Source organism: Neovison vison, chromosome 8, assembly GCF_020171115.1.
Source record: "Neovison vison isolate M4711 chromosome 8, ASM_NN_V1, whole genome shotgun sequence".
Taxonomy (NCBI): domain Eukaryota; kingdom Metazoa; phylum Chordata; class Mammalia; order Carnivora; family Mustelidae; genus Neogale; species Neogale vison.
This window is the reverse complement of record NC_058098.1, coordinates 26,179,421-26,192,131: the sequence shown is the minus strand read 5'-3', so window position 1 is coordinate 26,192,131 and position 12,711 is coordinate 26,179,421. Positions and strand designations below refer to the sequence as shown.

The window sequence follows — 12,711 nt, the reverse complement described above, 5'->3', positions numbered from 1 at the left end:
TGAAAGAAGCTGAAATGGGTGCTAAGCAGGCAGGACCTCAAGCGTCCTCTATATCTACCTTCATTATTCATTCAACAAACATTTGAGACCCTATACTGTGCAAGGACATGCACCACACCCTGGGGACACAGTAGAGGACACAACAGACCTAGTCCCTGCTTTCCTAAATTTTATGGCCTGAGGAGGACAGCAGACTTTAAGTATAAGTAGGTTCATGTTACTGAGGGCACGGGTGGGAGCCTGGGAACCACGTGGGAGATGACCACTCTGAGACCTGTGTGGGCCCCCAAGAAATGGGTGGACAAAAGAAGGAATTCTGGCAGCCTGGGCACCAGTAGGGTGCAGGGAGGGAGCAGGGGAATTACCCGGGTCTCCAGCCCCCAACAGGTGCACCTTTTTTACCCCTTTGTATCTCCTGCCCATCCAGGCTCACAGGAAGGGAGAAGAGAGTGGGAGGCTTTGACCTCATGTGGAATGATGGCCCTGTCAGCAGAGAAGAGGGGCCTCCTGACCTGTCTGGGATGGGGAACTTTGTGGCCAACACACACCTTGGTATGTGGGGCTAGATGGGGAATGGGGACTGGGGATGGGTTAGGAGAGGAGCCAGGTAGTCTGAGAGACAGCTTGGCACAGTGGTTAGACTGTTTTCATTTGACCTACCATTTACCAGCTGTGTGACCTTGAGCAAGGGATATAACCTCTCTGTTCCTCATCTGTAAAATGGAGATTGAAGAGTTTTTACTCTCAATATACGCCTAGAACACCACCTGGTACATAGGAAGAGATATTAACTGTCAGGAGGTGGATTTCAAAAGGCTTATATGGAAAAAAACCAAGAAAAGAAAAAAAAACCAGACTATGTTAAAAGAAATTAAGGACTTTAGGCCTTGACTTTATTCTTGATTTTTAAAAAATGAAAAATTTTCCTGATTATAAAGAGTATAATAATAGAATATTTGAAAACCGAAAGGAAGTAAACCATCCAGACATAACCACCTCTAACAATCTGTTGTATTTCTTTCCAGTGTTTAAAAAATGCATATATTCAGTTTTTCTTTCACAGAATGGGTACTGGGCTGGAGTTTTGAGTCCCACTTTTCCACATAGCCTATTCCATGTCATTCAATGATATTAATAAGAGCCTCTCTTCTGGAAACACAAATTCAGAGCTAAATATTTTCTATACACATACATTATTTCATTTTTTAAAATTTTATTTATTTATTTGACAGACAGAGATCACAAGTAGGCCAAGAGAGAGGAGGAAGCAGGCTCCCTGCTGAGCAAAGAGCCTGATGTGGGGCTCCATCCCAGGACCCTGAGATCATGATCTGAGCCGAAGGCAGAGGCTTTAACCCACTGAGCCACCCAGGCGCCCCACATTATTTCATTTTTAGGCACTTCTATCATTTTACAAATGGGGAAATTGTCTCCAGATCTTACATAACTTGCTGAGGGTCCCGGTTATAAATGGTGAGCCAGGACTTGAACCCTAGTTTCTCTTACTCTAAAACCTGAATGGTTGGCCACTAGAAAATACTGTCCCTTACCACAGTTAAAAGCAAAATTACTATATGGCTGTAAAGTATTTCAGCTTGTATATGTGCCAAACTTACTAAATCCATTTCTTATAATTGAGCATTTGGCAGGATTCCAATTTTTTAGTTTTATAAATAATGCCATTCCGTGATGAGCATCCTTTCACATAAGGCTCAGCTGAAATTTCTGGCTGTTTCTTTAGGACAGATTCCTAGAAGTAGAATTACTGGGTCAGAGGGATGAACTTATTATAACTAAATTGCTTTCTAGAAAGATTACACAAATGTGCCTGCTCTGAATTAAAAAAAGAAAGGGAAAAAAAAACCTTTTGTCAACCTGATAGACAAAACATTCTGATTCGTTTTATATGTACTGCGTTGATTATTGGTGAAGTTTCGTATTTTTCAGTTTTTGTTTCTTCTTTTGTAAGCAGTCCATATTCTTTATGTATTTTTCAGTGGGCTGCTTTCTAAACTTAAAAAGGCCTTGGATATTAATACATTGATGACATTACCCCTCTGTCAAGCTTTTTTTCCTGGATATTTGTTTATTTTCCTGGATTTGTTTATTTTTTTTTAAATTTTATTTGTGGTTTTTTTTTTTTATTAGAAAAAGTTTTAAATCTTTTTTAAGGGTTTGGTATGTTTTAGGACTGAGTTTGGTAGCAACCGACTAAAGAGCCAGCTAATAGTTACACAGAGAGGAGTGATCTATCTTGAGCCACAGGAGGTCTTGGGGAGGCCAGGCAGGGCTAACACAATGGATGCAAAATGCCCCCAGAGACCCAGCACTTTCCTCTTTCTGCTTTGCCACACTTTGCTTGTTGCCTCAAGGTTGCAAGATGGCTGCTCCTACTCCAGACACGGTGTCCTTGTCCCAGGCAGGAAGAAGCAGGAAGGCCCAAGGGCCAAGGCTCTTCTTTCAAGTTTTGACTCTATTCCAAGAGAATAGAGTCAACCCTCCTGGGGCCGACAATCTTACTGGCATGAACTGAGTTGTGTCGCCATGCCAGCTGCAAGGAAGTCTGGGATGTCAAGTAATTTGCTTGAGGAAGGCGGAGGAGAGGGCGTTTATGAAAAGCTTTTCTCCAGCTGATTCCCTAGGGTCTGCAGCGTTATGTTGTTGGAAGATGACTATCCAGGGCTCTTGAGCTTTGATGTGCATGTAATCATCTGGAAATCTTGTTAAAATTTGGATTATGATTCAGTAGGTCTGGAGTGGGGGCTTAAGATTCTGCATTTCTAACAAGCTCCCAGGTGGTGCTCTATTAGTTAACTGTTGTTATATAACAAACCAACTCTCCCCAAACCCAGAAGCTTAAAGCAACCGCTTTCTTATTTGCTGATCCTTCAGGTCTTGCCTGGGGTTGCTCAGAGGGCTGGAGGTGCCTGGAGGGTTCACTGAGACCCAGTGGCCTAGAATAGCCTCGTGTGGTGGTTGAGACTGGCTGTCCGCTGGGCCTCTCTTTCCAGGCGGCCACTCATCCTCCAGCAGTCCGGCCCCACATGGTAGTCTCAGGGTTCCGAGAAGGTGAGAAAAGTCCTAGGGAAGCCTCTTGAGGCCTAGGCTCGGAAGCCCCGCAGTATAGTATCTTTCTGCCGCCATCCACCTGTCAAAGCTGCTTCACCCCCAATTCACAGGACTGGGAAGTAGTCCTGCCTCCAACCAGAGGAGCCCCAAAGCACCTTTTGCAGAGATACATGCAGAGAGGAACGGAAGGGCTTGTTGTAGCCCATCTTTGCCAGTCACCTGCCTCATATATGAATGCTTCTGGTCTCTGGACTGGGTCTGAGTGGCCAAGATGCAGAACTGTGGTTCTCTCCATCTTGGCTGCTGGAGGACACCTGCAGGAGCTTTCAAAAATACTAATACCCGCTGAAGGTAAAGGTACAGTTGGTCAGGCCATGAGTCTCCTTAAGAAGTCCCAGGTGACTCTAAAGGGCAGCCTCGGTTGACAGCTGCTGCTTTAGAAGTCTCTAAAGTAATTCCCAAGCCTCCAGTTGAGTGTCTGGATGGAGGGTAGTGAGTACAAGACGAGCTGGTTGGGGTGGGAAGAACATGGACGAAGTGAGTTAGGGAAGAGTTGAGGGGTTTGGGGGTGAAAAGATCAGTAGGCAACTCAGAGATGAGTCTAGAACTCCAAGAACAGGTTTGCACTGGACACGAAGCTTTGGGAGTTATGAAAGAAGTGATTAAAGCTAGGGTTCCGTGGAACACACTTTGGCAAACCCTGGGGACACATATAGCGGGCCCCCACTGGTTGAAGCCTTGATGGCCAGTCAGTGCCTAGGAGGCAGGGATGGGGCTCAGGGCTGCTCAGAAAGATGGCAGGCACCTCCAGGTCAGTGTAGTGGTGGCCGCAGCCATCTAGCCACTCAGCCCGCATTGGTGAGCACCACCCATGGACCTGGCACAATTAAATGACCATGGAGCTCCCTCGTGGACCCACCGTGAGGACAAGCACGAAGTGGGTGACACTGTCAATGTGCTGGGAGAGGAGGCATCTCAGAAGCTTGTGTTGGCCTCTCAAGCGGGGACCACCTGGGACACGCTTCCAGGAGCATAGGGGTTGCTTATGGGGAAAGTTGATCTCTAACCACTTGTGCCTGTCCTATGGGCTGGGGAAGGGGATGAAGCTAGCGCCTCACCTGGTAGGGACCAGGCACTGTGCCAGCTCGCATACGTTTCCAGCAAGTGCAGACAAGAGGACAGGTCGTGTGGAGCTTTGGTTAAGAGCATGGCCTCTGGTGCTACAGACCCTGGGTTCAAGTCTCAGTTCTGCTACTTTTGGTGTGATTTGGAACACATTTAACTTTCCTGAACCTCAGTTTCTCTTTTATATATCATTCCCGTGAAGGCATAACATATGAACCCACATTCAGCACCTGGATCAAAGTTAGCTGAAGTGAATGTTTCATTTTGCTTTTGGTGAGCCTTACATCCACTCCTGAAAGCAGGCGTCCTGGGTTACGGATGAGAAAACTAAGCTGGAGGTGGGTCAGTGACCTGCTCAAGGGCCACAGAGTGGAGGCAGTACGCAAACAAACCGTAGGCCATCCAGGGCTGCACAGCTCCTGTAGGCCCTTCCTCCCTCCCTCCTGGTAGGGGGAGCACAGGCCCCACCCAGCCCCCCACGCCCATACCTCCGCTACCAAGTCCACTACCAAGGCCATCCCAGCCAACATTCCAATTCTCTTCCTCCAGGCTGCGTCAATGACCGGAACAACCAGCTGAGGCAGCTGTTCCGCTCCCTTCAGAACCAGAAGAAAGCCTCCAGTTAGTCCTGGCTGCAGGGACAGCAACCTGACCAGGAGGTGCTCCCCCATAGTCTCCTCCTCACCCATTCCCAGCACAGCGGCACCTCCAAGCACTTACATCCCTCCCTCTGGCCTGGCAGCAGCTTTGCAGACTGACCAGGCTACCGCCTGCTCTCCACTTCTCTGGGTCCCCACCCTGGGCACCTCTGCACCCAGAGACAGCTAATCCCTGGGACTGGATGTGTTTTAACCTTGTGGGATTGGCATGGCTAGTGGGCCCAGCGAGAACAGCTGTGGCAAGCCCTACTACTCTAGAAAGACCACATCTAATAAATGAGCACAGGCCTTACTTATTTGGAGTCACTGCACACTGGGCGCTGGCTCAGGGGATGCCATTGGCTGAAGCCAAGTCCTCCCGGATTTGACCCTTTGATGTCTCAAAGGTTAAAATGATCCCCGGGAGGAAGGATTCAGGGACTAGGGAACTGGTCTTAAGGCTGACTTGCAAAGCAAGCAGTTACTAGATTGTATTTACTGGGCTCTGGGGAAGGGCTGATTCTTAAGTACTTCTTTGTCTCCTTTAAACACCCGGACCTGGTGTGTCAGGGAACTCATGGAGCTCCCCCAACCATCTGAAAACCAGTGGACCAGAACATCCCCATGTCTCAGATGGACAAGGTAAGGACCAGGAAGGCAGGGCTGCTTAGCAAGGGTCTTTGCAAAGGTGCGCCCATGAGTCAGCTGGGGGATGCAGATGCCTTCTGCGTCTTCCTGGGAGCTGAGCTTTTTAAACCAGAAAGCCTTGGCTTGGCAGGCAAGGAGACGGCGTAGGGAGTTGGACGAAAATTCAGAAGTTCTGCATTTTCTCCATATTCCCCATTCCTAAGCCTCCTCTTGGTTTAAGAGAGATTGCCACAGGGCAGCCTGTGGGCGAACAGCTCCATGGGGGACCTACCTGTGGGACCCAGGTACTACCTGTTGAACTCTCTCTGCTGCGTGACAGCTCTTGGGTTGCAAATAGCAGATTCTGACTGCCTAGGGAAGGGCTGGGCATTTGGAAGGAAAAATACTGGCAAACCCCGAAGTGAACCATCTAGCCTTGGGAAGGCCAGAAGCCAAGCCACTCTGGGCCTCCTGCCTCCAGAGCATGGAGACTTCCTTGCATCCTTGTGACGGAGGCAAGACCAGACAGCCCCAGACACAGGCTCATTTCCAGGACAGCTAATCCGATTGGTTCTCCTTTGGCCTAGCCACCACCCCGCTAGACAGGCAGGTGTTAACATTCAGATAGGAATCCTGGGCCAGGCACACATCCCAGGGACTGCAACAGCCATGTCCATGTGTCCTTGTCTTTCACCCTTGTTCTCCAACCCTGCAGCTTGTCTTTGGGGCAGGTCCAGGGGGACAGGACACCATGAGGCAGTGTGTGCACACAGATGATTGGATTAGACCCCTCTGTTCACTTGCTTTTCTCACTTAACTACATCTTGGAACTTACTCCCAGGGAGTGCTTAGACAGCTTCCTCATTCTTGAGGACAGTGTACTGTATTCCACTATCTGAAGCTATCCATTTCTTTAACTAGTCTACTATGGACAGACATCTAGCTTCCAATTCCATCTCCCCACTTTAGGGAAAGCACATGCTATTCTACTTAAACTCAAGACACAAAATCAGGTATGGGCCAAATTTGGCTTATGTAAGGTATATTGTTTGGCCAACACCCAAGTCTCTGAAAATCTCTGCATTAGCAATATTTGAAAGACAAAATTCAACTTAAAAATCCAAATTTCTAGCTCCTCTTGAAAACAACAACAAAAATAAAACATTAAGATCTGGCCATACCAGCCTGTGTTCCTGAATCATTATGCGCTGAAGCCAAGTGGGGCGAGGGAACCAGGTGAGGCCATTACCGTTATTGCCTATCGAGTCCTGCCTGCCATCATTTCCCAACAGGAGCCACTGTCTCTTCGTAGGTGATGTCAAGGCAATGTGCCCTCAATTAACGACAAGATGAGGTAAAGAACAGAGCTACCGTTCATTCCCTTAGGAAACATTTATTAAGCCCTCAATGAACATGAAAGACACAGTGCTGCCCTCACAGCACACGACTCCAGGATCGAAGAGCACGGAGGGCAGGCAGGAACTCTGAGCAGTCCAGCCCAGGGCCTGCCTTCAGAGGCGGCGGAGAGCTATGTGAAGAGGCAGCTCCCTCCCCCACCCCCAGCGCAGGACTCTGCAAGGAATTTGTGACTCAACAGCAGGTGCCGAGTCCGCTATGCAGCACCCACTCCGGGCTCCGTCCCAAGGGCAGGCAGGAAAAAAGGGCCGCAGTGGAGACCGTGGTGGGGAACAGCGTGTCTGCCCCACAGATGGCTGCGGTGAACTCTGAAGCACCGAGATTCTGTCCTTCATTCAGAAACCACCTGTGAGCCTCCCGCTTTATTCTAATTCTACTACATGCTGCTTGAGAATGCCTCTGTTCCTGAAAGGAATGCAGGAATGATGCTCCCTGCTGCTGCTGGGGGCCCATCTGAACAGCAGGCCCTTGTTAGAAGTGCCTGCTGCGGTCATTCTCACACCCCCAGGGGCACTGCCCCCGCCCATCGCTGGAGGCTGCCAAGGCCCATCAATGGGTCTTGTGTCCATCCAGCTCCAATGGTGGGACCCAGCAGACACTGGCAGGCTGAGGGCTCCCTCCTGCCGTCACAAAGTCACAATCCCCACAGACAGAGGCTTCTCATGCTCAGATTCCTGACACCAATGTCCTAGCAGTGTAGATCATGTCCTTGCAGGTTATGAAGCTGGAGAGTCCCGGGTCCTCCATGACCACAGGGGGAGATGCTGTCTTAGGTCCCCCATCATGGTTCTTAAGCTTCATCCTTTTAAAATGATCTTGAGAGCTTTAAGTTCATCCTGGTTGAGGGGGTTGAGGTTAAAACCCTTCAACTCTGGTTTGCCTAGGGGGAGAAAACAATCCATCAGCAAGTTGGGCCTCCTGTTGTCCTACCTCCTGCTGGCCCTGGAGTCAGGCCCAGGAAAGGGGTTTTTGCAGCATTCATGCTGCCAAACACTTAGCCTTAAGGTCTAACAGGGAAGGGCCTCGAGTTCTGCAGTGTATTGGACAAAGCATATAGTCCCCAAGAACCTGCAGTCACGACTGCTGCCCAGAAACCTACTGATGGCTGCCAGACCTGTGACCAGTCTGGAGCGGTTAGCGTTACCCAGAAGTTCAGCTCTAACCTTGACCATCTGACCTGAGGCCCTCTGAGTCCCCTCAGTCAGAGCTGTTCTGGTTCCTGTACCATGCCCTAGGATATAATGTAAGACACCACAGGCTGTTCCTCTTCTGGCAGAAAACAACTTGACACAGGAGTAACAACCCACAAACCTCTCTGTCCATTCCATCTCTGGGCAGCTATGACCACCACCCTGCCCACAGCCTCCGGGTGGCTCATGCGCCGCCCAGGCCCTCACCCACCCACCTGGGAGAGGCTTCCCACCCGTGCTCTGTAAAGTCCATGTGGACAGTTCTCTCCCCTCCCGGTTTCCAGTTCCATTCAGGCCCATACCTTGGGCCTCAAAGAGGCGGTTAACCTTCACTTTAAGTTGTTTCCGGAGTTTCTCTATTTCTTTATCCAGATGATCCTGATCTGAAAAAGATGAGGTGGGCAGAGGATGGGGTTATACTACAGACACACACACCCAGAGGCAGCTGGGGATGTCGGCTTTTCTCCAGTCTCCTTGAAAGCAAGGGCTCCTGGCATTTGGGAAGAAGGGGACCTCAGAGACCAACGGAGGAAGGAACTGAAGAGCTAGAGAAGGGGGGTGATTTGCCCAAGACAGCTAAGAGAGCCCAGGACAGGACTGAGGACCCACCTCTCTGTCCAATGACCTGTTTTCATTATGCAAAGTACCTTTGGCTGTTCAAGGGTAGGGAAGGCAACATCTGGACAGTAGGTCCCCCTACCACTGTGAAATTACAGAATACTGAAACATGAGACCAGAGTGAAGAACCTAGACCCAGCCCAGCCCAGATGGTTGGAAAATGTGTGGCTAAAGAATCTCACAAACCCAAGTCCATCAAGGTGAGCAGTTTTTAAACAACATGACCATGGTAACATGTGACCTAAACAATCAATGGGCAAGCCTGATGCTCAAGTTAAACCTAATTAACCGTGAACAGGAAAGATTATCTTGCCAAGATGGATCGCACCTGAATGCAAACTGCACTATGAGAAGTAGAGGCTACAAAGCTTGGTGATGCAACTGCCTAATGTCACCCGACTCCACCTGCTCACGATGACATGCTGGCTAGTCTGTCCTCCCCACAGATTTTCATTCTTTCTGATGGGGCAAACACCAAAGCAGCCAAGCCCTCTAGCCTGGGCAACAGTTCTGGCGCTCATGGTAAATGAGCAACCCTGGTCTCTTATGAGCTTGTTGAGCTCCCACTGACCCCAGAGAACCAGTGATGAAAATGTCCCAGAACCCTCTAGGTATGGTGCCAAGACCACACTTGTGGGCTGAGACAGCTGAGGATCAAATCCTGAACCCAGGCAAGTGACCCCTCTGAAAGCCCAGCCTGAGTGGCCTGCCTGCCACTCAAGTGCATTAATTTTATAACCATAATATTAGTGTGTATTTTTCAACAGGAATCTGGCAAGTTCTCTAAGTTGATACAGTCTCCTTTGCTAAAATTTTATTTCAACAAGGATAGAGAAATTCTGCCTTCAGGGACAGAGGCAACCTTGCTGGTCCTTTGGCACATATATTTTCAAGGGTAGGGGAAGAAAAAACATGCATAATCTTTCCTTTTTCCAGCCAAGGATGCATCTGCACCTTAACCCTTTGCCTTTATGATGCTTCTCCAAAGATCCTCCAGGATTGCGGTTGTGAAGATTTGAGTAACATGCTGAATGCCCAGGCTATGGCAGACCCTAGAGGCTCACTCTCCCCAAACCTCTATTTTCAGTGTAGTCTCTATGGCAGGGGCTGTGAAACATCAAAGTGCACTCTGCCAGGCTCCCTTGCAGCTACAGGGGTGGGGGCCACATAACGCAGTTCTCGCTAATGAGATGTGAGAAGTCTGAGGAGAACAGCAATATTTCTAAATAGAAGGCAAGGCCATAAATGGAGAAGGCAAGCCCTCTGCCATTCCTGCAGGCTGGCCTATGGACATGAGGCCTGAGATGATGACACAGCCCCTCCAAGAATACATGACGGTGGCCTTGTTGAGCATCAGTGCCCGTCCTGGACGGCCCACCTCTGGACAACTGATGAGAAAAACAGAACCAGATTTCCCAATCCTCCATTTATTGGGTTTTCTGTATTTGTGGCCCAGCTCGTTCCTCACTGATAAACAAGCACTAGGCTATGTACACACAGTTTTATCTCCACTTCACAACTGTGCTCTGGGGATGCATCCCCTCCTTCAGAGATGAGGAAATAACTCAAGACTGGCAGAGCAGGGATTAAAACCCACACCCATCCAAGCCCTGTAATGCAGCTGCCTCTCATCAGATGGCCCAAAGCCTGACTCAGTTCTGGGTTAAGACCGAGGCTGGCGGGGGAGACATGTCCCTGACCCATCCTCAGAAGGCCTTACCTTTCTCAATCATTTCCTTCGTTTGAGAATGAGGCATCTTGATAAACATGTTCCCGAAGCAAACCATCACATCTTCTGAAATGGCAAATGGTCACTCTGTCAACAAGTATTTGTTAACACCTACTCTCTGCCAGGCTTTGCTTTAGATTCTGAGAACACAGCAGAACAAGACAAAGTTTCTACCCTCCGGGCTTATGATACAGTGGAGGAGAAGGAATAAATAAGCAAAGATACAATTTGTGAGACCCTGATAAGGCTAAGTACTCTGGAGAAAAATAAAGCAGGGTCAGAGGGATTGCCTCACTGATTATGTGACATTTGGGCAGAGATTGAAGAAAGCGAGGCATGAACCCTGCAGCCAACTGAGGAAAGAGTGGGCTAGGCAAAGGAAACAGGAAGAGCAAAGACCAGTAATTTGCTTGGGGTCTTAAGAACAGCAAGCAGATCAGTGTCAGACCTGCAACATTTTCTTCCTCATCTCCACACGCTGTGTCACGTATGTATGGCTTTTGGTCTCCATTAGGGACAAGCTGAAAGCCTTGGAAGGAAAACAACACACCTCCAAGGCTGTAGTGACAAAACCGTGACTTACCAGAGAGGCTGAGATCCTTCTGCAAGGCCCGTAGGCCCTCCCGGTTCTGATTTCTTTTGGTGTCCAGGTCCACAATCTGCAAAGCACAAGAGCAGGAGGGAACTCAGCTCCCTCTTGTCCCAAACCGCCAACTTCCAACAGACCAGGGGCTTTTAAAACCCAACAGAGACAAGGCATCATTCCTGGATTTCTTCCAATGTCATGCCTAAAGCACAATGATATGTAAATGTATTTCTTCCCCTATTCACTTTCCAGGTCTTTAAACACCATGCTCCGTTCAGGATGCAGGTACTCTACCCACAGAGAAGTGCTGGGGAAATATTTGCTGATTAAATGGATAATTCGTTATTATTCACAGGAGAGCTAATACTCAAGCTTCAGAGCATTTCAGAATCAGAAAGGGAGTCAAAGCCTCTCCCTGGACAAGCTCCTCCAGCTGTTTCTGACCTAGCATCAAGGAAGCTACTAAGAAAGTAAGGAGGCAGTACAGTTTCTTGAGAGCATTGGCTCTGGAGCGTCTGCAATACCAAGTTTTGAATGTGAGCTGTGTAATTTCACCTTCTGAGAAATGGAGATACGAATGGCACCTACCTCCCAGGTTACTGAGCCAGGAACTAACTAAATGAGCTAGCATAGAACCTGATACACAGTAAGTGCTTGAGACATTTTAATCGCTACTTTATTATGATCACGAACACCCTGATGCAGTGTTTAATTTAATGGGCACTTATCCTAGTCTTCCACTTTTCAGTAAATACCCTACCAATCATCCAATTATTCTAACTGGAAATGAGGAGTCATGAATCAGTCTCCACTCCTCCTACTCCCTCAACCCACATACTACCATCATCAAGGCCTACTAAATCCGCCTCCAAAATATACTTCTGACCCATTCAGTTGTCTTCATCACCACCTCCCTGGCCCAAACCCATCCCTTTGGCAGTGGCCCCTCACTGGCCCCTTGACCCCCTACGTTCTGTGCTCCACACGGCAGCCAGAGGAACCCTTTTACAGCCTAAATTCAGCCACATCATTCTCCTTTCCCCCAATAACTCTCTCCAAACACTTAGCACTTAAATTAGCACAAGACCCAGACTTCCTATGCAGGTGCACAAAGCGTCCCCACCTGCCCAATCTCAAGACTACTCCGGTCTCTTTTCCTCTTCTCCCGAGAGCCTTGGCGAAGGCAGTGCACCCACAGTCGGTGGGATGGGGCCTGAGGGGGAACTGCATTCTAGAAAAGGTGTTCAGGTAAACCACACAAAGAGATAGTGGCTCGGGATCCGGAGGGCACGAGAGTGGCGGAGGAACGATGAAGACAGAATCCCCGGCACCAACCAGGCGCTCATTTAATACGTGCTAATAAATACGTGAAGCGCGACGCTGTAGCAGATGTCTGGCCCACCTTGCCTCACCACCGCCCCACAATTGTGGTCACCGCCGTGAGCCCACCAGCCCACTGCGATTCCGAAACCCGCACGCGGCCTACAGCGCTCGCCGCCAGGCCCCAACCGCTGAACCCCGGCCCCAGAGCCACGAATGGGCCTCCTACCTGCCGCTTGTCCGCCAGCACCTCCTCGGCGAGCTCTTCCACCTCCACTAGGTACCGCAGCACCCGCTCCGCCTCTGGTGACAGCATGGTGTCCGCCAACTCCGACTCACACCGGCCGCTACACCGCTTAAACTCCGTTTGGGAGCGGCGTTGGCTGCGCATGC

The 12,711-nt window shown here is 49.4% G+C and overlaps 2 protein-coding genes across 2 annotated transcripts in view; one reads left to right on the top strand and one right to left on the bottom strand.

The window, feature by feature from the left end:
* TTLL9 (tubulin tyrosine ligase like 9) overlaps positions 1 to 4,913 on the top strand; it is a 33,989-nt gene extending 29,076 nt beyond the window's left edge. Inside the window, exons 13-14 of the mRNA XM_044262188.1 lie at positions 428 to 552; positions 4,744 to 4,913. Coding sequence (XP_044118123.1) covers positions 428 to 552; positions 4,744 to 4,820 — 202 coding nt within the window. The 3' untranslated portion in view covers positions 4,821 to 4,913. The remainder of the gene's footprint in view (positions 1 to 427; positions 553 to 4,743) is intronic.
* Positions 4,914 to 6,836: 1,923 nt separating this feature from the next.
* PDRG1 (p53 and DNA damage regulated 1) lies at positions 6,837 to 12,711 on the bottom strand. Its single transcript, XM_044263270.1, has 5 exons — positions 12,548 to 12,711; positions 10,996 to 11,071; positions 10,404 to 10,478; positions 8,368 to 8,448; positions 6,837 to 7,755 (listed from the first exon to the last, which is right to left on the bottom strand). The coding sequence occupies exons 1-5, from the start codon at positions 12,707 to 12,709 to the stop codon at positions 7,673 to 7,675; spliced, it is 477 nt and encodes a 158-aa protein (XP_044119205.1). The 5' UTR covers positions 12,710 to 12,711; the 3' UTR covers positions 6,837 to 7,672.

Bases quoted from the DNA above. Each gene is read 5' to 3' on its own strand.
- PDRG1 (XM_044263270.1), bottom strand. From the start codon at position 12,709: ATGCGCAGCCAACGCCGCTCCCAAACGGAGTTTAAGCGGTGTAGCGGC. The intron at 10,479-10,995 runs GTAAGTCACGGT...TTGCCATTTCAG, and splicing joins GAAGGATCTCAGCCTCTCTG to AAGATGTGATGGTTTGCTTC. The intron at 8,449-10,403 runs GTAAGGCCTTCT...CATCTTTTTCAG, and splicing joins GAAGGAAATGATTGAGAAAG to ATCAGGATCATCTGGATAAA.